Source organism: Chaetodon trifascialis, chromosome 16 (genome assembly GCF_039877785.1).
Source record: "Chaetodon trifascialis isolate fChaTrf1 chromosome 16, fChaTrf1.hap1, whole genome shotgun sequence".
Classification (NCBI taxonomy): Eukaryota; Metazoa; Chordata; class Actinopteri; order Chaetodontiformes; family Chaetodontidae; genus Chaetodon; species Chaetodon trifascialis.
Window position 1 is genome coordinate 20,208,512 of NC_092071.1, and position 23,277 is coordinate 20,231,788.

The 23,277-nt window shown below is 42.2% G+C and overlaps 3 protein-coding genes across 3 annotated transcripts; 2 read left to right on the top strand and 1 right to left on the bottom strand.

Annotated features, from left to right (window-relative positions):
• Nucleotides 1–561: 561 nt before the first annotated feature.
• On the bottom strand, nt 562–5,751 carry ftr82 (finTRIM family, member 82). The gene is made up of 7 exons (XM_070982472.1): nt 4,989–5,751; nt 3,458–3,553; nt 3,092–3,325; nt 2,469–2,628; nt 2,315–2,371; nt 2,029–2,091; nt 562–1,947 (listed from the first exon to the last, which is right to left on the bottom strand). The coding sequence occupies exons 1-7, from the start codon at nt 5,577–5,579 to the stop codon at nt 1,427–1,429; spliced, it is 1,722 nt and encodes a 573-aa protein (XP_070838573.1). The 5' UTR covers nt 5,580–5,751; the 3' UTR covers nt 562–1,426.
• A 4,507-nt stretch (nt 5,752–10,258) lies between these two features.
• ftr83 (finTRIM family, member 83) lies at nt 10,259–14,954 on the top strand. The gene is made up of 7 exons (XM_070982473.1): nt 10,259–10,908; nt 11,330–11,425; nt 11,612–11,845; nt 12,217–12,376; nt 12,507–12,563; nt 13,194–13,262; nt 14,081–14,954. The coding sequence occupies exons 1-7, from the start codon at nt 10,333–10,335 to the stop codon at nt 14,605–14,607; spliced, it is 1,719 nt and encodes a 572-aa protein (XP_070838574.1). The 5' UTR covers nt 10,259–10,332; the 3' UTR covers nt 14,608–14,954.
• A 2,210-nt stretch (nt 14,955–17,164) lies between these two features.
• On the top strand, nt 17,165–22,290 carry ruvbl2 (RuvB-like AAA ATPase 2). Its single transcript, XM_070982843.1, has 14 exons — nt 17,165–17,226; nt 18,489–18,543; nt 18,696–18,751; nt 19,025–19,166; nt 19,343–19,472; nt 19,556–19,622; nt 19,774–19,880; nt 19,986–20,079; nt 20,172–20,390; nt 20,469–20,587; nt 20,870–20,989; nt 21,066–21,195; nt 21,325–21,439; nt 21,909–22,290. Exons 2-14 carry the CDS (start codon nt 18,489–18,491, stop codon nt 21,932–21,934), a joined length of 1,380 nt encoding a protein of 459 aa, XP_070838944.1. The 5' UTR covers nt 17,165–17,226; the 3' UTR covers nt 21,935–22,290.
• Nucleotides 22,291–23,277: the final 987 nt, after the last annotated feature.

Genomic DNA, 23,277 nt, shown 5'->3' on the forward strand with positions numbered 1-23,277 from the left:
GACTGTGCAGTAAAAATCAGTCTTGATGCATACACCCAAAGATAAATATACATAATAAGCTAGTTTCAGCCAGACATTGGTGTGTATGAGCTGATGAACAAGTAAAATGGTACTTTGTATGCATTGTAATACTGTAGAGCAGTGGTGCACTTATTTTGGCGGTTTGACTGTAAATAGTAACAGTTGAAACTTTCTTTTTAGTTCAGTTCCTGCAATCAACCAGCAGATAGAGTCGTGAGCACTCTGTTCAAGTCCTGTTAGTACTGCAATGAGTTTTCGGAGCAGGTGGTTTGGTTGCTCAAATACCAGTTACATCCTTAATATGTAAAGTATGTAAATGATTTCTCTGTTGATACAGATACCTTCGAGTTTTTAGACCACAACTTTGTTAAAACACAATCAATAGAAATCAAAAAAGTAGCTTTGCTTTCTTACTTAAATCTATTTCAAAAAGACTGTTTCTAATCCAATAAGACATTTAATTTGGTAACATTGATATAACACCATTTGGCTTGTATGTTTCAATGTAGAAATAGATAAATAATCTCAGAAACACAGAAATCCATTCATTTAGCTCTTTATTTGGAACTCTCAATGAACAATTTTGTTACAAAACAAGTCTTCTTGATATCAATTACACTCTGCTCGTCCATTATATAAGTAAACATACATAAAATTAAATAAAGGTTAGTTCAAGTGAAAAAACTGTGAGGACTCTCAGCAACTGATACGACAGCTATCAGATAATATCAAAACATGACAAAATGAAATGACAACGATGTGTTCTTCTTAATGCGTTGAAACCATAATAATACCTGTTAATGCACCAACATGCTTTGTAGTACGCATACTGATCATAAGAGTGCAATATATTTTAAATGAATTATGTAGTAATATTAGCCAAGAACGTAATGAGCAATCATAAGCAAATGTACCTCATGTTATCTCAGGTTACATTCATTATGACATAATAACATCATCATTTGAGATATGTCACAGCCTTTATGAAATCATGTGTAACAATGTGACGGCACAGCTATCGGTGGGAATGCATAACATTTACAGGTTTAGCTCACAGAGACTGACTTTTATTGTATACTGACATGTTATAATATTATCCAGCAGTTACCTTCAGATGCCAACATGTATAATACTTCTCTTTATATTGTATTTGTGTGATTATGTAGCCATTATGTATTTCATTAATGTCTTAGAAAACTATCAAAGAATGTGATCTGATAACACAATGCAAAACATAATATGTGATGTGTAGAGTTAAAAAAGTATTTTTTTTCTTCAGGTATAAGCACACAGCTTCATCGATGCTGTGTGCTACAGTTTCAAAGTGTTGCAAAAATATATATTCCAAAAGCTTTACTGTATATTAGGAGAAACACATTTCAAATGAGCGCTCAAATATCACTGTTCATTTGACACTGCAGATCTTGACTGAGGTTCCAACTCCAAAGCCTGGATAGAGGGGCTCAATGAATGTGGTCTCAAACCTGTGCAGGAGGGTCATGCTGTTGCCTATGCTATAAAATGCCAGCACACCTGCAGTGTGGTCCAGGTACATGCCTATCCTGGGGGAGTGGGGGGCGTTGATGGCTTTGTCCACCCGGTTGTGCCAGGCAGAGTAACCTGTGTCAGAGCAGAGGAGACTCCAAGATTTGTCGTTGTAGCCCAGCAGACAGAGGGAGCCTTTGCCCTTGCGGCTGATGCTCTTGTAGGCCACTCCAATGGAGAACTCCCCAGTCCACTCGATCTCCCAGTAGAAGCGGCCTCCGGACAGGGCCTCCCGGCACAGCACCTGGGCGAAGCTGTCGAACCTCTCCGAGCTATCTGCGTAGGGCTGCAGGTCTCGGGTACGGATGACTTTTCTGCTGCTTTCAGAGATGTACAGCTCCTTGTAGGCTGTGTTAGGGTCCAGTTTCAAGTGACAGAAGTCTGGAAGAGAAGAATCAGAAATGTGTTGCTTATTTTGTAACCAAGGGGTTGAATTATCACATTTCATTACCAGACACTTACATTTCACAAAATCCGCTCTGCTCTTTGGCTCTGGAGGAGTATTGTCCACAGTCATTTCTTTGCCTGCACATGAAGAAACAGTTAGGTCAGTGTGAACTGCATACACCCACACACATGCCTGTAACTCTCTCTTTCTGTCGTGTTTTGCAGTGCTTGTAGCTGAAGGATCTATGGTACAATGACTTTGTGGTTTTGCCTCCAACAATTCATGGTAATTGCATTATCAACCTAAATAATAATTAACCTCTGACAGTCATATATTGCCATAGGGCGTGACAGCGCTCACCTCTGCTCCTTCTGTCCAGTGTTCGACTTTCTGTGGTGTACACTGGGACCTCATTCACTACAAGACAGAACACATTCACATTTAGCAAATTGAGCTTGCTGGTGTTTTCTGCCCATCATGTAGAAGTGTTGTGTTTCTGCAGCTAAGGTCAGACCTGTCTTGGAGATCTTAAGCAGCTCCTCTCTGCCAAACTCCTCCAGGCGCTCCTTGATTTCAGCCACAGCTTTTCTGACGGCCCCGAAGGAGAAGTCAGGGTTCACCGTCACTTTGGGTATGAAGCCGTCATCAGTGGGGGTGCAGAGGTAATTGAAGTTCTGATGGGAAAAGAAAAGTGTTGTAACAAGGACCAATCAATATCCATAAACCTGAACTATCTGAGTATTTGATAGAGTTAACCAAATGTATTCTTATACATGGATGGGGACATACAAAGATGGGGACACTTTTTGTCCATCCTAATATTAGGAGTCATATATCAAAGCGCTGCTATTAACGCCTCTTCGAGTGCTTGTTTAGAAATTCTTGCACCCAGTTGATACAAAGGACTTAAGATGTCTTCATACTGTCATTATGATCATGGACAGCTTACAGAGCCCCTGAAGTCCCTTAAGGTGAAATTTTTTCTATATTGTGCAAACAAGATCATTATGTTTTGGACACAATATACTTTTATTATCCAAAAGACAAGACAGGAAATAATCAGCGGATGAAACAAAGGTCATTGATACAAGTTATCTTGTGTGCACAAGATAACATATTGTACATACAATTTTGTACCTGCAAAAAGTGGATGTGGTCCTCTGTGCTGTACAGCTGCTTGAGGCCGGACTCCTTTTTCTTCAGTTCATCAATCTCTTGTTCCAGACGCTCGATCAAAGCCTCGGCCTGGTTGAAGGCAGCCTTCTCGTTGATACCAATCAGCTTGGTCACCTCTGACCTCATCCTTTCAATGGAGCGGATCATGTCCTCAAACATCTTCTGGCTCTCCACCATGGCTCTCTGGGCCGAGTTCTGCACGCAACATGCAAGATGTCAGCGCATTACAGAACTGCTGTAGTCAACACCTTCCAGCAATGTCCTCCTTTTCTTTCTTGCATGGAAATGCATGAAATATATTGGTTGAACCATACATGTAAACCTTACCTTGAGTGAATCGACAGCAGTCTTCAGCTCCTCCAGCTCCTTCACCCTCTCCTGGCATTTTTGTCTAATCTCAGTTTGAGAGACTCCCAAGAGTTTCTGCAGAATAAAGGCATATTACACAGCCGTCTATTGCATTGTTTTGTCAAGCCTGCACTCCCATGCTGACTGCCCGTTCTGGCCTCCTTTCATTTATTATGCAGAAGTATGCACAAGATGTAGTAGAATGTCATGCTGTTTTATTGTACGAGATATAAAGCCTCATATTTGTTGGTTGAGTAAAAACATTCTTTTTCATTAAGGAATATCTGGGGAGACCCTTCGGCATTTCTCATAAACCCCACTCAAAGAATCTTCTTAATACGGCCGGCTTTTATCTCAGAGGGAGAGGGGGGAAAAATCTTTGATGGAATTCTGACCATGTTAGGAATGTGAATCAACCGCTGCCTGACTTTTAAAGAGATGTTTCAAGGTGCACACAGCACTGACATGCAGAACAGAGGGCTTCTAATTCAGCTTTTACTCAAGCCCACCAACCCATTCTTCAAGATAAGCTTGAGGAATGTGGGGAATCTGAGGGGGGTTGAACATGGGAGGGGGAGGGGAGAGAGCGGGAGATGGAGGGAGATGTGTGAGATTCAGGTTGTAAATCTGTGGATGAGAGAAAGCAGATTCCTTGTGTTGTAAAGAAAGATGAATTGTAACTTCATCATGTCCTAAAAATCCCGAGTGCCATAAAAACACCCCTAAACTCCTAAATCACTCCTGCATAAAAGCATTATTGGTCCGAATGCCGTAGATTCATTCTGCAGTTTTGTTGACAGTCTTATCTACTCTACGTGGTTTTACAGGCAATGTGACTGTGAGTCATTTGAATGAGCATTGCCATGGTTACAGCACTGTGATTGGTTGGTCATGAGGTGTTGAAGGCCTAGACTCCCTGACATTCCAGTATCATTACATATCCACTCCCACAGGTGGGAACGAACGCAGCAGAGGGAAGTCTACGGTTTCTGTGTATCTGTCCCACAGCTGGAACACTGCATTTTCTGAAAGGCAGCTTTCAGAGGTGATATCTGGGGGACACTCCCCCGACCTCCATACAGCTAATCAGAGAGCTGGATTTGTTTTGGCGGCGAATGCTGCCAGTTTAGCTGATAGTGTTGGTGAAATGGGTCAAAGTACAGCTGCCAGTCGTAGTGCAGGGACAGGGGTTGGGAAAAACAGCCTGTTTGCTTTCACATAACCTACTCCAGTGACTATATATTTCTAATGAATTGTGAATGTGGCTCTTTTGAAAATTGAATTTGGCTGAAAAACATATCAGAGTGGAATTAGGAGAGGAGTTTCCGCTTGTGGTTTCTCTTATGTAACTGAATATGCTACTTATCTGTCTGACATGAAATCACACTTTCATTCTCTTTCAGGCTGATTGAAAGTGATTTTAGTAACAGGTGAACAATACTATTCTTGAGCCTTTTCAGTATTTAGTCTATTAAAATGTTCCATAAGCAGAGACAGGAGGATTTCTTACCTGTTTCTCACCCCTCTCTGCCTCAGCAGAGACAATGTCATGGCCCCTGTGTTCACTGACTGTGCAGATAGCACAGATACACATCTGGTCTGTTCGACAGAAGAGCTCCAGGGACTTCTGGTGCTGCGGGCAGATCTTCCTGTCCAGGTTTCCCAGCTCATCCACCAGCTTGTGCCTTTTGAAGGTGGCTGATTCATAGTGTGGCTTCAGGTGCTTCTCGCAGTAGGACGCCAGACAGTTAAGACAGGACTTCACAGCCTTTAATTTCTTCCCAGAGCAGAAGTCACAGGGGACGTCACTTGGTCCGGCGTAGATGTTCCCCTGGGACGTGTTGAGGTTGAGGGCCAGACCACTCTTCTTGATCTTCTCAGCCACCATGCTCAGAGTGGCGTTGGGCCGCAGCACAGGCCTCTGGGTAAATGTGATCTTACATTGGGGACAAATGTAAATCCCTGTGTAGTCAGCCTCATTCCAGTAGCCACTGATGCAGTCCATACAGAAACTGTGGCCACAGGGGATAGCCACAGGGTCCCTCAGAAGGTTCAGACACAGGGAGCAGCTGAAGTAATCTGGAGAAGTGTGATCAGCCATTGTGATGGACTAAAAACACAGTCAGACCTGCGGAAACAGACAGAATGCCAAGAGCAGATAGGGATTTCGTCGAGTGTGCCTGAGAGCCCGCCCTTTAGAGTGTGGTACAGCCTGCCAGAGACAGGACCTACTTGTATTTCTGAATTCCAGAGGTTATTGATTGAAAGCAGACAAGGCCCTCCCCCTGTGCTGTGAGTATATCGAGCCCTGCCCAGTTCAGATAAGCAGGTTGAGCAAGGAGGGAAAGGGAGAGAGAGAGAGAGAGAGAGAGAGAGAGAGAGAGGGCGGGCAGTCAGGAAAGGAGTGAGAGAGAGAGAGAGAGAGAGAGAGAGAGAGAGAGAGAGAGAGAGAGAGAGAGAGTGAGTGAAAGAAGGAGAATGAATGAAATGCAAAAAGCACAAGAAGTGACAACTAATGTGCTAGAAAAAGCTTCCACTTCCCTCAGAGTTTCCTTTATTCTCAAATTTCTCATGTGGCTCATCTGTGGCTGAATTGCGCACACACTTCTCGGCAGCTGTATTTCCACCTATTGTTGTCAGACAGAATCGCCATTGTCTTAGACCGGTTATAGTCTGACAAACATGAATGCAGCCTAAGGTACTGTAGGAATTTAGGGGACCACCCAATAAACAAACAGACACTGTGAGCTCAAGCAAAGTTTCAAAGTAATTTCAAACGTCGCCGCTTGCTCCTTCTTATCACCTAGAAAATGCTACAAGTTGAACTTGCTGTAGGTGGTTTGTCCAATATGCAGAGTTCAGAGCTGCAGTATTTACACAGTGTCCAGTCAAACCAGTTGGGTCACTTTTGTAACTGTAGATGTTTGTGCAGCAGAAAGAAAATATTCATGGTTGAGACAGCAAACGGAAACACGCATGCACAGGTGTCCAGAAGGTCCTGCCAGCTCCAGGTGTGTTGTTGCAATGGATTTTTTACATATTTGTGTGCATGCTTCATCGCAAGTTATGTTGCATTATTTCATGATGACAAATTGTCCCTCCTGTAGTTGCATAAGTTAGCCCTTCTGTGATCCTGACTCTGCAACGTGAAGTGTCTGCTGACATCATAACCTCTCATTTACATTTCATTTAAGTCTACTCTTCTGGTTTCTACCAATACTAACGCCCCATTCGCGGTCTTTAAAGCAAGTATGTAAGGGAACTCTTGCCTGAAAAAAGAAGTTTTGTATTTCCTGCCTGATGCACAATCATGGAGCAAAATAAAATAAAATAAAATACAGCAGAATTTAAGGTTGTAAAAAGTGGCTCTACCTTCAATTCATATCTTGCATTACTTCATACACTTGGTAGTTTCACCTCTCCATATTTGGTCAGGTTTCTGATAAGCCAGTTTTTCCTTCCTTCCTCCACTGCAAAGAGAGCACTCTGTACTTACAGATTAACTACCTGTCAGTGGACAGGACCACTGCCAAGGAAAAAAACTTTGGATCAAGCTCTGATATATTTGAATTTATAACTCATGATAGAAAAGTTAAAACTATATACTGTACATATGATAAAAAATGTCTATTTATGTGAGAAAGTCAATATGAAGCATGGCAATGTTAATGATAAAACTCACTTTAATAAGATTCAATAACAAGCCTCTCTAAAAGAGTGGCAAGTTCCAGCCTTCTTTGATGAAGCAAACAGAAACTCCACAATCATTTGTAGCTCAGTCCAAGTTCAAGGAGAAAGGTCAACCTTCATTAAGGTGCGGTGAGCATGCTATCTGCAGAGCGAGTGCAGGAGAACACAAAAGGCTGCTTGATCAAAGGACACAAGGACCCACTTCACTGAGTGAGTGAGTGTAATAAGACTGCAAGATGCAATATTCAAGCATGGTATGGAAAACAAGTTTACACATTTATTGATATTGGTTTACACAAAAGTGACGACAGACCAAGTGTGAATGAGAAGGCTACACACCGCCACAAGGCCATCACACCGAGTGCTGCGATGACAACCTCATGGCAATAAGCAGATTTGACAAAAAATACATTGTACAATTGTATGTGCACAATTTGTTGAGTTGTTGTTGAGAATTTTAATCTTAATTAATTTGAATTACTTAATTCATTTTGGCTAAAAGCTGAACAGTGGGTCATGCTGATAAGCCAATCAAATATAACTTGGCTTTGGATAATAATTATCTGTTTTTTTTTCTGCAAAAAAATGTACTTCTTCACCCTCAGTGAAAAATCAAGAATCTCTGACGATGCAAATATTCATTTAAAAGTTTCACTGCTGGACACTGTGGTTTTCCCATTCACTGAAAAGTCCATTGTCAGTGTTTGTGCATTGCAAGCTTTTGGTTTCCACAACTCGCTTGTATAAGTTGCACGCTGAACTTTGATTGGCCTCAAACTAGTTGTAATGTCACAAATGCTGCTCATACATACACATCATAAACTCAGATTTAAGGTGAGCCAAGAGGAACTTCCCCCTTCGGCAGATGAATCTGAAAACAGTGCTCTAGTGTCACACTGCATATACATCATTCCTCACAGTGGAGCCCAGACATCCAAGGGGAGTAACAACAAGCAAATCACATTTTGACTGGAGGGGGACTTGAGGACAGTCAACCAAAGTGAAACTTCAAAATAAGATCAGACCTGAGCCCTCATCTTAGAAACAATTCACAGGAAGTTCGGAGAAAGCATGTTTGTGTTTTGTAAATGGAGGGAGGGTCACAATTGAGTAACACACCCTCGACAGATGGTCATTTGATCATGTTTGCTCTCATTAGTGTTTGTGCTATGAAACAGATTCTTTGGTGAAACAGATTTCCAGGAGCTGCAGTCATTGAGAGCCACTGTGGATCCAGTGGCTCAAACATTGAGGTTAAATGTACTAATAATAGACCAACAGCTTCCTCTTCTCCATAAATTCTCTTTGTTTTATGGAAGCAAAGTCCATCTCCTCCCCCATCTCTTAAAAAGAAGGTTAAAGGGCCAATTAGGTGCAGAAAATATGTAAAGAGGAGAAAATGCTTTGCAAGACAATAATAACGTGCTAATTTAATCAAGACCATTTCTAGCGTCAGTTTAGACACTGAAACTCTGGAGATTGACTCAACTCGGCCATTTTCACCCACAACTGATGGCTGTATTTGTGGTTTTTGTCAACATCATTAGAAATAAATGCAGGCTTATCTAACATATATACATATGTGCTCCTATGTGCAATGAATATTAAATTGGAAGATTAAATTTGTAAAACCATGAGATAAAAATATCAATTTGATTATCTATTCATATTTTAAATGATAATGAAAAATTCTTGTCAAAATGATTCTCTAAAAAATCAGTAATCTGCATCTATTCATGAAAACAAATTAATTCACAGCTGTGAAAATTTAACTAAATGTTGTTGTTTTCACCTTATTGTAACTGCTATATTAAGTCTCAGTTAACGTTGTGTCACTGAAGAGTACGACTTTTTGTCCAATTAGATGCTACCTTTAGTCTTACACGTCGGCCATAGTTACTGTCGCTGACGAACAACAGACCCTGTAATGCCTGGCACTCAGCTCGGGCCCTGCTGGCTCTAACACAATGGAATCTTTTAAGCAGGCTTCCTCAGCCCTCCTGTTATCTGGGCTATCAAGTGTAGTTGCATTCCTATCTCCATTTCAACAGGCCCGAAACTCCATCTTGGCTGGGAGGTGTGTTCACTGTAAGATGAAATCAAGAAGGAATTCATTTAGAACAGAGGAGTAAAATGTCTTAGAATTGCTTTGGGTTTCAAGGAGCATATTTTGAGATTTTAAGGTGGTACTCCAGCTGATCTCATGCCACAGAAATACAGATCCAGTGTTTCCTTACAGAAACTGCAGGCATCTTGTCAAACCTCATTAGAAATGAGTGCAGATGGCATGCAGAGTACAGCAGACTTGGTAATTAACTGGTTACAGGTGAGGTGAAGACCAGAGAAATCTCACTGGTTCAAGAAAGCTACATTTCATCCAGTGACCACACATCACAAAGAAAGGAGTCACTGCTGATACTGCTGCTGATGAGACGTTACAGCTGATCACCAGAAAAGATGTATCATCATTCATCGAAGTGCAGAAAATAATCTCTTTATCTTGAGGTCAGTTTGTACTGTGACTTAAGTGAGTATCATTACATACCCAAAGGGAACAGTCTGTCTCCAGTCAGTCTCACTCAGCAATTACATGACTTTAAACTGTAGAGTGTGACACACCTGTGGTTTCTTTACACTGCATTGTCTCATAGGTCCCTCCTTATTTCTGAATGTGCCTTTTGGCTTTATCTCATCTACTTACTGGATGCAAATGCCACTAACAATATTCTAAACAGCACATGTTGTACTCTGTACCCCTTCCTCAAACATGCACAAAATCTGAGAGGTTTATATTGGACAGCTTATATTATACTATGTTGTCCTTATATTTTTATGTTGTCTACATGAAATCCAAACATAACCCATATATCTACAGAGGAACTAAACTTTTTTTCAACACCTAACAAGGCTTAACACTATGTCATACTTTTCATTCCTTATGCTTTAGATTCTGTAACTGATGGAGGCATTCACTGTGCTCCTTTCTTGCCCCGCCCTTGTTTCACTGGTTTCGGCTTAACCAGTTCAGCCTTCCTCTCTGTTTACTCTATATAGCTTGTGCCCGTAGTACCTGTGGGATCACTTTGCCACTGTGCTGACACAAGTCACTGACTGTCTTCACAGCATCTACTCTGCATTACAGCGGACAGCACTGAGTTGTCTCCATGACATCCGAACAGGACAACTGCTACCTGTGTAAGGAATACCTCAGGGATTCTGTGTCCATCCCATGTGGCCACATCTTCTGCTCCATTTGCCTGAAGACATACTGGGACCATGCTGACCACACAGGATCATACCTCTGCCCACAGTGCAGGGTTACCTACAACAAGAGGCCCACCCCGAGACGCATGGGAGGCTCCCGGCACTCCACCATGCAACGCAACACCGAATCCTTTCCACCTCCACCTCCGTCCCCTGACTACAACTATGCAGGACCCCAGGATGTAGGTTGTGACATCTGCATTGGCAAGAAGCACAAAGCCATCAAGACCTGCCTGATGTGTCTGGCCTCCTACTGCGAGAAGCATCTCAAGCCCCACTTTGAGTCAGCCACTTTCAAAAGGCACAAGCTGGTGGACGAAATCGGCCACCTGGACAGACAGATCTGTCCCCAGCATCAGAAGGGTCTGGAGCTGTTCTGTCGCACTGACCAGATGTGTATCTGTGTGCTGTGTACAGTGAAAGAACACAAAGGTCACGATATGGTGTCTGCTGAGCAGGAGAGGGCGGAAGAGCAGGTAGGTGACACTTCAATTATGGTGACAACTCTGGTTTTTCTGCTAAAATGTGCTGTGCCCAGCATGACAAGTATCATTTCATTACAAGAACCTTTCGTCACTTGTGAATCAGTGGTGACACATGTACATATCGTGGTTCATTGTGCTGACACAGTGGCAGGTCATGCATGAAAGACCTGCTTACAATAGATTAAACAAGCCCATAAAACAAAGCCTCAAGCTTTTACTGTGGCACGCCTGCATGAAAGCAAGGCTGCTACCTGCACGTACAACTCAAACTGGCAGCTCTGAGCTGTACACTGTTATGGTCTCATGTTGAAGCTTAGAAAACATCTTGATTAGATGATTTTTGTCAGTTTGAGCTGTTGATTTGTGGAGTTGCTGTCACCCTCATAAACAATGTCTGTTGTTTTCCTCATAGCAACGGCTGGGTGCCACCCAGGCTGAGATCCAGGAGAAGATTCATGACCGACTCAAGCAGATGGAGGAACTAAAACAAGCAGTGGACTCACTCAAGGTTTGTGTCATCCATCAGATAGATGAGACCAGACTACCTACTCCAGATCGAAAGGAAATTTAAATCAGCTACAGACACAGACAGACATTCCTTCATGTCGGAGTGGGGACAGCCTCTCAGAGTGCTAGTAAAACCAGTGTGACACCCGGCTGATTGATGGCATTTCATTCATGTTTTTTTGCGCAGAACTCAGCCCAGAGAGCAATGCAGGAATGTGAGAAGATGTTTGGCGACATGATACGCTCCATTGAGAGGATGCAGCAGGAGATGACCAAGCTGATCTCCTCCAACAAGAGAGCAGCACTCAACAACGCAGAGGGCCACATGGAGCGTCTGAGCCATGAGATCGCTGATCTGAAGAGGAGAGACAACGAGATCACCCAGCTGTCCCGCACTGAGGACCACATCCACTTCATCCAGGTAACTGACAGCTGCTTAACAGAGGCATGAGCCACATTCAGCATCACACTGACAATGTGATAATGGAACAATGCCACCACCATCCGTCCTGTACAGGGTGGCAGAGCCTGTCCCAGCAAAGCCTGGACAGGTCACAGCTCAACCAAAAGGCCAACAGACAAACTTGTATTACTAAATATATCTAGTACACTATATAATACACATTTCCTTTCCGTAGTCTTAGTGTGTATCAGTCTGTGCAATTGCTAACTGAAAATGTGCCATGTGCAGTATAACACTAAAATGCACTGCAAACTGCAAAATGAAAAAAACAAACAAAAACAAATTGAAAGCACATTATCATAACTGTGTTTCTGTTTGTTTCTTATCAGAGCTACCACATGCTGATAGCCCAGACGGAGGCTGAGGAGCTGCCTACAGTGAGCGTTAACCCCTACTTCACCTTCGGCCCAGTCACCAAGGCCGTCTCTGAGATGAAACAGCACCTGAATGAATTCAGCAATGAAGAACTGGTAAAGGTAGCCAAGGCAGGTGAGTGTGGAGCCAGTGAATCTAAAAAGCCCCATTTACCTTCACTCCTCTGGTATCACAAAGTACATGTCGTGTTATGAACATATTATTACAGTTACCATACTAACTCATTCATTTTGTATTTTTGCAGTGAACAAAATGGCCTTCTGCCAACTGGATGAGTCCAAGAAGAGACGATCAACAAAAAGTGAGTATATTAGAACATATAACTTTTAGACAATCCACAAAACCAGCACAGCTATGGTGATTAGAAATCATATAGACCCTTACCGCTGCCAAGCATTTCCCACTGGAAACAAGCAATAATTACAATTAAATCCTTAATATAACTGTTTTCCATGCCCATAAAGTCCAGGGTGGGGTTGGAGCAGAGCGTGGCTGGAGTATGACATTCATTGGAGTGTAGCCTCAGGTCACTCAGTTGCAACAGGGTTAAATGTTTACTCTGGTTAGGATGTCAAACTGCCAGTGAGTATTATATTATTAACAAACTCTTCTAGAATAAATTTGGCTAAGCTGCAAGGATTTTGACAGCTTCACTGATGATGACAGGACTAGATACTATGACAGAATCTGGGTTAGTGTAACAAGAATATCAACACTGCCCACTTACGCTGGTTTTCTGTCAGCCTTCATAGGAATAACACATGCAGTGTGCAGTTATTGACGGTTCATTTTCTGTGATTAATAGCATGAGGTAACAGAATCTAACTCTAGATCAGTAATATAAACAACTCCATGAATTTAAAGCATTATAATCCATTACACCACTGTCACTATTTTCTGACATGATGATGACACATATTCACTTTCGCAGGTGATGAATCTGCCATGTACAGGTCTGTACCAGTCCAGGAACCTCAGCACAGGGACGAGTTCCTGAAATGTGAGTCTCAGCTTCTCTGACACTGTTTTCTTGTTTTCTGCACTGACACAGACACACACTGCTCTCCTTGCTCACTTTAGTGCAAAAGGCAAATTAGATGCTGATGAAGTTCTCTGTCAGACCCTGTGGCCGACCACAAAATCTGATTGTGTGACCTCCAGTGCTATATATATATGTTGTCATTGTCATTCAGAACAAGAATTCATTGTATTTCAATGAACTTTGTATTTGTATTTCAAAGTTGATCATGTCAGTTAGCAACTTTGGAAACATGATGTTTTTTTTTCTAATATAACAATAAGTCTTATAAGTCTGTTTTAATCCAATTGTCTGGGGCCAGTTTTTATTAGTATAAACAAAATGTGCGACCTTGAAGGTCATTGGAGTGGGGGTTCATAGGTTGTGTGTCTCACTTTACAGTTAAAGTTAAAGATGCACTTTGTTAGATTGACTTCTGTTTGTGGTCAAACTCACAAGCAGTGTTGATACCTCTGGCATTCCAGATAATAGGCCGGGCAGATCTAGCCGAGGCCACCGGGTATCTCACCAACTGTGACCTGCAGAGGTGGAGGCACACAGCAGGCAGGTGACATCGAACCACTGGGATTATGCCGATTTCTGTGTCCAGTCAGAGGGTCTCCCACTTTTAATTCAAATCCTGTTATTGTAGAAGTTAGTTAAAAATGGTGGCGCAGTGGTGAGGGGTGCTTTAAGCTGCTGTGAGGCTTTGTCCATCTTAAGATTTTCCTCATTTACATTTAACCCAAGCAATTTAAGTGCTTCCTCTTGTGAAGTAAATGTTTAATCTATCTTCCTAGATGCTTGCCAGCTCACTCTGGACCCAAACACAGCCTACAGACAGCTCTACCTGTCTCGGGGGAACAGGAAAGCTGCTCTCAAAAGAGACCCCCAGTCTTATGGTGACAACCCTGCCCGGTTCGACTCCCTGCCCCAGGTCCTTTGTATGGAGGCTCTCTCTGGAGGAGCTTACTACTGGGAGGTTGACTGGAGCGGGGAGGGGGCTGCCATCGGAGTCACATACAAAGGCATCAAGAGGACGGGCTACGGAGACAGCTGTCGCATCGGCTACAACCGCAAGTCGTGGAGCCTCTTCTGCTCTGATTCCAGCTACTCAGCCCGCCACAACAAAGACCAGATAGAGGTCAACGCACCCTACTCATCACGTATAGGGGTGTTCCTAGACCACGCTGGGGGGACCCTCTCTTTCTACACTGTAGGGGACACCATGTCTCTCATCCACCGCTTCAAGGCCTCCTTCAGTGAGGCTGTCTATCCAGGCTTCTGGGTTTGGTACGAGTCAGCTATCAACCTTATCCCACTGTGATTAACCTCCAATGATTGATGTGAATGTGTTTCAGCTTTGTTATGGATTTAGAGAACAAAAACATAATAATACAACACAATATGCTCTGATTATATGTTGTATTATTATTATTATATTTTAAATGATTGTTTTTTTTAGACTCCATGCAGAATGTGGATCGGGGGACTATTCTTGATAACTGTGAATATTTTGCAAATCAACATGTGTGAAACATGAGATCAGGTGTATAAAGTGAATGAGCATCTAAATGATTGATTGAAATAATGAACTTGTTATATTTGATTGAAATATGTCATGTTATCATTTATATAGATTATGATACATTTATTTTTTATCAATAAACATTTAATAACAATGATATGCTGGGATATTTTTATTTCATACTTCCATTCTGACAAACTTTCACTGCACAGTAACTACCTCTCAGCCTGTATGTTGTGCACTAAAAAATGAAGGTGGAGATGGAAGAAAGCTGTCCAATCATTAATTTGAGCTCTGTCTAATCAGATCCAATGTGTGTAGTTACTGCTGCTCTGTCTGTAAGTGTTGGTTTTGTGGAGGTCTGAGAGGTTTGAGAGGAACGGTACAGGAGCAGGTGAGGTGTGACTGAGAGGCTCCTTCACAGACCGTTGAGCTTCATCTACCAGCAGTTTCAAATGTTTGTGGTATGCTGGACTAAGGTATGGTCCAGTCTCACTCTAAGGATCACAACACTGAGTTATTCATTAAACGTCTGGATTCAGGCAGATACATTAGCGATGCAACACATGAGCAAGTAGCTGTCAAAGAGTTCCACTTCATTGTAGTGGGAGTCAAATCAATGGGGTTCAAGCTAGTGGACACTGTCTCTCTTAATAAAAAATTAAGGGCTTGTAAGTAGCCTGACAATAAAATTGTACAGCCATCTTTGTTTTTGCTGGCAGCATTTTAGAACTCAGGGAGTAGAGATTAACTTGACATTAATTCAACAAAAAAATGTCCTGAACATCAAACAGCTAACTCACATAAAATGGAAGACAAAACACAAGCCAATGATTACACACCAACAAACATCACGACTGATGACACTGACAAACAAAAGGTTTTGTTTCAGTTCTCATCCTCTGTAACTTTCACAATCCGTCTGCTGTGATGCTGCAGAAGTTTACATTGTGGAATCTCAAAGCTTTAAAGATACAACAGAGAGGACTGAAAACCTCGTGCGTGCCTCACAGCAAGAAGGTCGCAGGTTCGATTCCCGGGTCGGGCCTTTCTGTGTGAAGTTTGCATGTTCTTCCCGTGCGTGCGTGGGTTCTCTCCGGGTACTCCGGCTTCCTCCCACAGACCAAAAACATGCTCATTAGGTTGATTGGTGACTCTAAATTGCCCCTAGGTGTGAGTGTGAGTGTGAATGGTGTGTGTATGTGACCTGCGATCGGCTGGCGACCGGTCCAGGGTGTACCCCGCCTCTCGCCCGTTGACAGCCGAGATAGGCTCCGGCCCCCCCGCGACCCCGAAAGGGATAAACGGCATAGAAAATGGATGGATGGATGGAGAGATTTTAGAGAATATGGACCTTTGAAAGAGAAACATCACTGGATCTCAGTGCCCATGTATTAGAGACATTCTCCATTAAAAAGTTGCTGATTTTAGTCACTGAGATACATTGAAGCTGCCAAAAAGTAATATATTGTGTATTATTTGATTTTTACATGCAAAAAGTTGGTGAGAAGCAGCATATAAATAGTCAGAAGTTACTGCTGACAAAATGCAGACTGACACTGTCACATTGTCCATTTGCTGTAACTCAGGCTGTTGAAGCTTCTCTGCACAGCAACTCTTAAACTTGGAAAATCACTTGTGAGCCTTGCTACCTCTAGTGGAGAAATGAATGCAATGCTCACCAGAACTGTCATCTACCACTATTCACCCAACTCTGGGAAAGCTTCAGTGTTCAAGGATGATTGACTGTTGGAGATGCAAAAAATTCTCAAACAGGACAAGATGTTTGATAGCCCCTACCATAAAGTTCACTCGCAAGAGAAGACAATATTGGTCCATCTTACCTATGGCCTAGATCTTATAAACACATACCATACTCTGTCATTATGGAACTGGTTACATCAAACAACATGTTAGAGGCTACTTTCCGGAATAAATTCACCCTACAAATCTCCGTACTTCGTGAGTTTTGTAAATTCTACATTGTGTAATTGCATACCTGTCATTTTGCACCAAGGGTGAAACTAAACACTTAATACATTCAATGACTGTTTTGTTCGTTTGTTTTTTGTACCTTTTATTTGGGAAATGAGGGAAGCGATCTAACAGCTAGTCAGCACACTTCACAGCTGGTATAGTCTACCGGCTTAAACGCATAGTCTGTCATCCAGACGTACACGAACAGGCAGCCCTAACCGACCACTCACGAATTAACTGACGTGTAATTTCATTAATTGACAGATTATAAGGTTTTTTATCCATTCATAGAGCTGTTCTCTAGCACCGCGTCTATAGAGGGCAGTCAATTTAACACTCAGATTGAAAAAGAAGGACTTGTTCCTTGTCGGACACATTTGCCCAGCGCACCATCAGAAAGAAGCGCCGCTTTCTCACATTTTCGCAAGTGTGACTGCGCAGGTGAGTGTAGATTTATACGATAGCTGTAAGAAATACTTTAGCGGTAGACATTAGTCTTTCATAGTCTGATGCTATAGCATGTTTACGAGAATTCGAATCCCTCCCAGTCGTTCTAGCATCAAGAGGCGATGAGTAAGAATACCTAGTTCCTGTGAGAAACCAATGAACGGTGCTAGCTAGTTTGCTAACATAACATCAGCTAGCATAAGTATAGTATTTTGCTTTACTCACGTTCTGGAAAAGATAGCAAAGATTTGTAGCCTGTCCTTTCACTCAAATTCAAGTGTCTGACAACCGAGGGTAATTTTGTTTTATATGAAAAAAGGCAAATTTTACAAATTAAAAACCACAGCAAGATGCTCTCATTCTTGTGTTGTGGCATGCGTTACAACTGTCTCTATGACAACCGACTGGACAAGACAGTCCTCTAAGTTAAATTCATGTCCTCCAGCTTAGTTAACTAACTTATTATTAAGCACTGAAACTTGGGGTGAAATCTGACGCTTTTCCTATTTAGTTAGAAAGAACTTTAGCGTCATCAGAGGTGCAAAGCATACACGGAAATCGTCCTGATCCAGGTGAACGCAGACACTGAAGGTCTCAGGCACCGGCCTTATTGCAAACGAAATACAAGATATAAGCAATCTGGATTAGAACTTAGATTCATCAGTACTGGATGCCGTTTTCCACTCAGCAGCATATCAGCTCACCAGCCTCAGTAAAAGTATCTGAGCTCAGCCTCCAGAGTATTTCTCTTTATCTGTGACCTCATGTCAGATGCACTCAGCCATCTGATATACAAGGCAGAGACTCTTATGAACCTGCATACTGATTTTTTTTGTTGATCTGTTTCATTCACATTTTTTAAAATCAAGAGTTTCAGTTTTTGGATACCCTTTTAGATGGAGTGAAGCACTGTGCTAATTTATACGGTTGTATTTCTGTAAGATGAGAAATTATATTTAGTGTCTCCTCTGTTGTGTGTTATGAGCTGAATTCCCATCATGCCTGTGGAGAGTTGGACAGTTAATAGGACTTAAATACAAAGATTGGAGTCACAAATATTTTTCAGTCGACTTTTACTTATTCCTTCATTACAGTGTTATTACAGTATCCAATAGCCCGTCTTTAACCACCGATAAAGGTCTTTTTCCACTACTAAGAGAAGTAGATAGGCTGGGAGTACTATTCATTTTTTGCAATGATTTATTGATTTTTTTATGTTTAAAATATTTCTCCCATCTGCTTTTAACTGAATGCAGATGGCGACTACAAAGGTTCCAGAGGTTCGTGACATCACGCGGATCGAGAGAATCGGTGAGCATCCACATTTACACTGAGATCAAGACTTGTCTGGCTGTTCATGGAGTTAATGAATGTGCCTTGATAGGTCAGCCATAATGTGTGTATGTCACTCCCTCTTCAAAGTGTAGTTAAGATTAATGTGTTCATTTCTATCTTGTGCTCAGGAGCACATTCTCACATTCGTGGCCTTGGTTTGGATGATGCTTTGGAGCCAAGACAGGTAATGTTAAGTCTTCATAGTAAGTAGCTGTGGGACTTGTTTCCTCTTCAGCTGGTATTTAAAATCTGAAGAGATGCATTTAGGAATGTAAATCTGTGAGGTAAGGTAAGGTAAGGTGATTACCTGGATTCCAGTGTAGGCCAAGCTCAGTATATGATAATAAGCAGAAATATGAATTCAACAGACATGTTGGATTACAGCACAGACTGTGCAGATGTGCATTAATATGTGTCTAATTTGGCTTCAAGGATACCTGTTCCTATTCATCTGCAGGTGTCTCAGGGGATGGTTGGCCAGCTGGCCTCCCGTCGGGCAGCAGGGGTCATTCTGGAGATGATCAAAGACGGCCACATCGCTGGCAGAGCAGTGCTGATCGCTGGCCAGCCTGGCACAGGAAAGACTGCCATCGCTATGGGTAAGGGCCACATTGGTAGCTTTCCAGAGCATAATATAATTTCATTGTCCTCCTCAGGAAGTCATATTGTTGCCTTGCATTGATGTAATTGGCTTAAGTTAAGTTTTCGTTAAACCAAGAGTTCCTGCTCCTAGATGTAGCTGAGTTTCAGCTGAGATTTGTTTTTTTTAATGCAGGCATCGCCCAGTCTCTTGGCCCTGATACACCCTTCACTGCGCTGGCTGGCAGTGAGATCTTCTCCCTGGAAATGAGCAAGACTGAGGCACTCAGCCAAGCTTTCAGAAAAGCCATCGGAGTGAGGATCAAGTGAGTGAGGAAACACAATAACTGTGTTTTCTAATTTTTATTGTTTAAAATGAATTGCTTTTCATAGTGGCTTTCTTTTGCAGAGAAGAGACAGAGATTATTGAAGGAGAGGTGGTGGAAATCCAGATTGATAGACCAGCCACTGGAACGGTAGGCTGCTTCAAGTGCACTCATAACTGACTGTCTTACACACTCGTTCATGCCTGTTTTAGAAAAACTTTCACAGACTATACTGATTGAGCTTCTGCACACTTTGCTTTTGTTGAAGACAAACTTATTCATGTTTAATTTTGTCTCCCAGGGTGCCAAGGTGGGCAAGCTGACACTGAAGACTACTGAGATGGAGACCATATATGACTTGGGCAACAAGATGATCGACAGTCTCAGTAAAGAGAAGGTTCAAGCAGGGTGAGTTCATCTCTTGTTCATTTATCTTTACGTATGAGTCACTCAGGCCTATCCAACAGCCGTACGTGATCTACACTGTCTCTCTCTCTCTCTGTTTTCTCTTAGAGATGTTATTACCATTGACAAAGCCACGGGAAAGATCAGCAAGTTGGGTCGCTCCTTCACCCGAGCCAGAGACTATGATGCCATGGGAGCTCAGGTATCCTGTAGCTGTCAGATCGATAAGATTTCAGTGTCAAGAAATCACAGAACAACACTAGATTCATATCTTCCTGTGTGTTGTCCTTGTAGACACAGTTTGTACAGTGTCCAGAGGGAGAGCTGCAGAAGAGGAAAGAGGTGGTCCATACCGTGTCCCTGCACGAGATCGATGTCATTAACAGCCGCACACAAGGCTTCCTGGCTCTCTTCTCCGGAGACACCGGAGAGATCAAGTCTGAAGTCCGTGAGCAGATTAATGCCAAAGTCTGTGAGTGGAGGGAAGAGGGCAAGGCAGAGATCATTCCTGGGGTAGGTTCAGCTCTGTGTGTCTGTGTTTGTATTTGCTTTGTCTGTGATTGTACTTGACTTCTTTGTTTGTGCTTCCAGGTCTTATTTATTGATGAGGTTCATATGCTGGACATGGAGTGCTTTTCCTTCCTGAACCGTGCCCTGGAGAGCGACTTGTCCCCGGTTCTTATTATGGCCACCAACAGAGGGATCACTCGGTACTGTTGACGTCATTTCCGCTGTCTTATTTAGGAACACACCAATATGGATTTTTTTGTCTCAGTTCTTTTAATTTCTCATATCCTGACTATCTGACTGTTAGACTTCTGTAAAAATATTGACTTGAATAAGAATTCATTTTTCAAGTTTTCAACATTTCTTTTCAACGCTTTTTAACAGTGAGAATGACCAAATATGAGCTAAATGAATCATACCATACTTCACGTGTCACTCTAAATGTCGTGTATATAACACAGAGTACCCACTCGTTTATCTCTCAGTATCCGCGGCACAAACTATCAGAGTCCTCACGGCATCCCCATTGACCTGCTGGATCGCCTGCTCATCATCGCCACCTCCCCTTACACCGAAAAAGAGACGAGGCAGATCCTCAAGATCAGGTGAGAATCTGCGTTCATCCGTTTCCCTCTTTGCAGCGTTATAGAAGGGAAGTCAACCTGCACAGTTTCATTTCAGGTGTGAGGAGGAGGACGTGGAGCTGAGCGAGGAGGCTCATACTGTTCTGACTCGCATCGGCATGGAGACATCACTGCGCTACGCCATCCAGCTGATCAGCACTGCTGGACTGGTGTGTCGCAAACGCAAGGTAAGCTCAGTCTGAACAAGCAGATCTAGCAAGTTTTTCAAATCATCGGATGGTTTATATTTCAGTGGTTTAGTCATGGATTCCTGTAGCCTCAGTGTTGATGTCCATTGCGTGTTTTGGCTTCTTCAGGGGACAGAGGTTCAGGTGGAAGACATCAAAAGAGTTTACTCTCTGTTCCTGGATGAGGCCAGATCCTCTCAGTACATGAAGGAGTATCAGGATTCCTTCCTCTTTAATGAAACACGTGAGTTTGCTGTTCAACCTCTCTGTCTCTGGTAGTCATTTCTTGGCTTTGGATCCCACACCGCAACCGTTCCCTTTAATACAAGCACAAATTAAATCAAAGTCAAACAATGCATCAAAATGCTGAAACAGACTCTTTCCCAGGGGCATCTGCTGTAAGCTGCCGCAGTCATTAGAGATTTCAGTTTTTATGTGCTTATTAAGACTGCTCTCCATAGTGCTGATTCATCTGTAGTTATGCAGCAAAGCAGAGAAGAAATAGAGAAAAAGAATGAATATGTTCTGCTCAGTATTTGACGAGTAACCTCAGATCTCTCAGTGTCGTTTAAAATAAGAGAGGGAGTTCTTGCAAATGCAAAACAGAATGTCATATGTAGATTTTAAAGGAGGGTGATGTTTTTTCCTCTAAAAATATTAAAATTGTACCTTACATATTGAATAAGCAAGATATACCTGTTCTTACATTCCAGAAACTGCTCAAATGGACACCTCATAATGAAGACGACGGCTTTGTTTTCTGACTTAGTTTTTATGTTGTTGATCGCCATCTGGGTTTGGGGTCATTCAGAACTGGATTTTACTTCAGTATTGAATTAAATTGAGAATAGAATTAAAATGTATTCAATTCACTGAATTCCCCTACATTTTTCTTCTCTGTTCACCTTTAATTCTCCATTGTTTAAGTACAAATTTATTCACTGAAATGTGACTTAATTCTGAGTTCACCACATTTCTGTCACACATCAGGGAGGCCTTGTGGCAGGAATATCCATTCCTTTAGTGCTTTCTTCTTTTTTGACTTTTCTTTACGTTATTTTTATGAAAATGATTAAACGGGCTTTTCTAAGCACACTTGGGTGATCTGTTTTCCTGTTTGTCACTCAGTCTTGAATGCTGCTGAACAGATTGTATTGGAAAGAAAACATTAATTGGAACATCATACAACAAGTTTTTTGTTAAATTTTGAATCAATGACCTGCACCAGTTCCAGCAGCCTCACTCAATTGAAACTATACCAAACCCAGACTATTGTTAGCCCAGTGTCCTGGCCCATATACGCAGTGGTCCCTAGGATTCAAGATTAAAACCTTCCTGGAACTCCTCACAGCAGTTGCATGAAAATTCTAAAATAATTGCCTTTAAAATTGCCAAAATAATCATTTTCCCTGTTTTTCACGATTGTAAGGAAAAAAAACACATCTATACTGTGTTACACTAAAGAGTTAAGTGAGGCTGGTTCTCTGTCTGTATGCAAGCCTATTGGTCAAAAACAAGGAGGTGATACACCATCAATAGAAGGGTAGAAGGGGAAGGAAGGGGGGAGAGAGATGACAGCAGGGCTAAATCAATGATTAAACAGACGATAGATATAATGTGGCCTCCGAGTCAAGGTGGACCTGGTCCTGTCCTTGTGTACACATGAAATCTACAACCTGGTGCACATTCTTCTTTTCAGGACTACAAGCTCATATTGACTACAATGTACATATTAGCATATCAATGTTGAAAAAATGTCAGCTTATCCTTGAAGCTCCTGGCTTGCTTGGCGATCTTGCTGGTTTTGTGTTTTTGGCTCATGAAACTTGAGACAACTTTGAAACAACTCTAAACAAGAGAAACAGTTTAAACGACATGATGATTAACTGACAGAGTCATAGGTAACAGAACATGCTTTATTTGACAAACGAGCACGAGAGGGAAGTGTGAAACAGTTTGAGACGGTGACCACAAGGTGGAGCCCAAAGATCTCTCCTGTCACATGTTTCCTACAAACAATACAAGGTGCAAACCGTGCTGAGGCGAATGTGAGCCACACTTTTCAAAGAGCAAGTCAGGCAG

Excerpts from the sequence above, each read along its gene's own strand:
- ftr82 (XM_070982472.1), bottom strand. The coding sequence starts at position 5,579 with ATGGCTGATCACACTTCTCCAGATTACTTCAGCTGCTCCCTGTGTCTG. Across the intron at positions 3,554-4,988 it reads CAGAGAGGGGTGAGAAACAG|AAACTCTTGGGAGTCTCTCA; the intron begins GTAAGAAATCCT and ends TTTATTCTGCAG. Across the intron at positions 1,948-2,028 it reads CAGAGCGGATTTTGTGAAAT|ACTTCTGTCACTTGAAACTG; the intron begins GTAAGTGTCTGG and ends CTTCTCTTCCAG.
- ftr83 (XM_070982473.1), top strand. The coding sequence starts at position 10,333 with ATGACATCCGAACAGGACAACTGCTACCTGTGTAAGGAATACCTCAGG. Across the intron at positions 10,909-11,329 it reads AGGAGAGGGCGGAAGAGCAG|CAACGGCTGGGTGCCACCCA; the intron begins GTAGGTGACACT and ends TTTTCCTCATAG. Across the intron at positions 12,377-12,506 it reads GGTAAAGGTAGCCAAGGCAG|TGAACAAAATGGCCTTCTGC; the intron begins GTGAGTGTGGAG and ends GTATTTTTGCAG.
- ruvbl2 (XM_070982843.1), top strand. The coding sequence starts at position 18,489 with ATGGCGACTACAAAGGTTCCAGAGGTTCGTGACATCACGCGGATCGAG. Across the intron at positions 18,544-18,695 it reads CACGCGGATCGAGAGAATCG|GAGCACATTCTCACATTCGT; the intron begins GTGAGCATCCAC and ends TCTTGTGCTCAG. Across the intron at positions 18,752-19,024 it reads ATGCTTTGGAGCCAAGACAG|GTGTCTCAGGGGATGGTTGG; the intron begins GTAATGTTAAGT and ends ATTCATCTGCAG.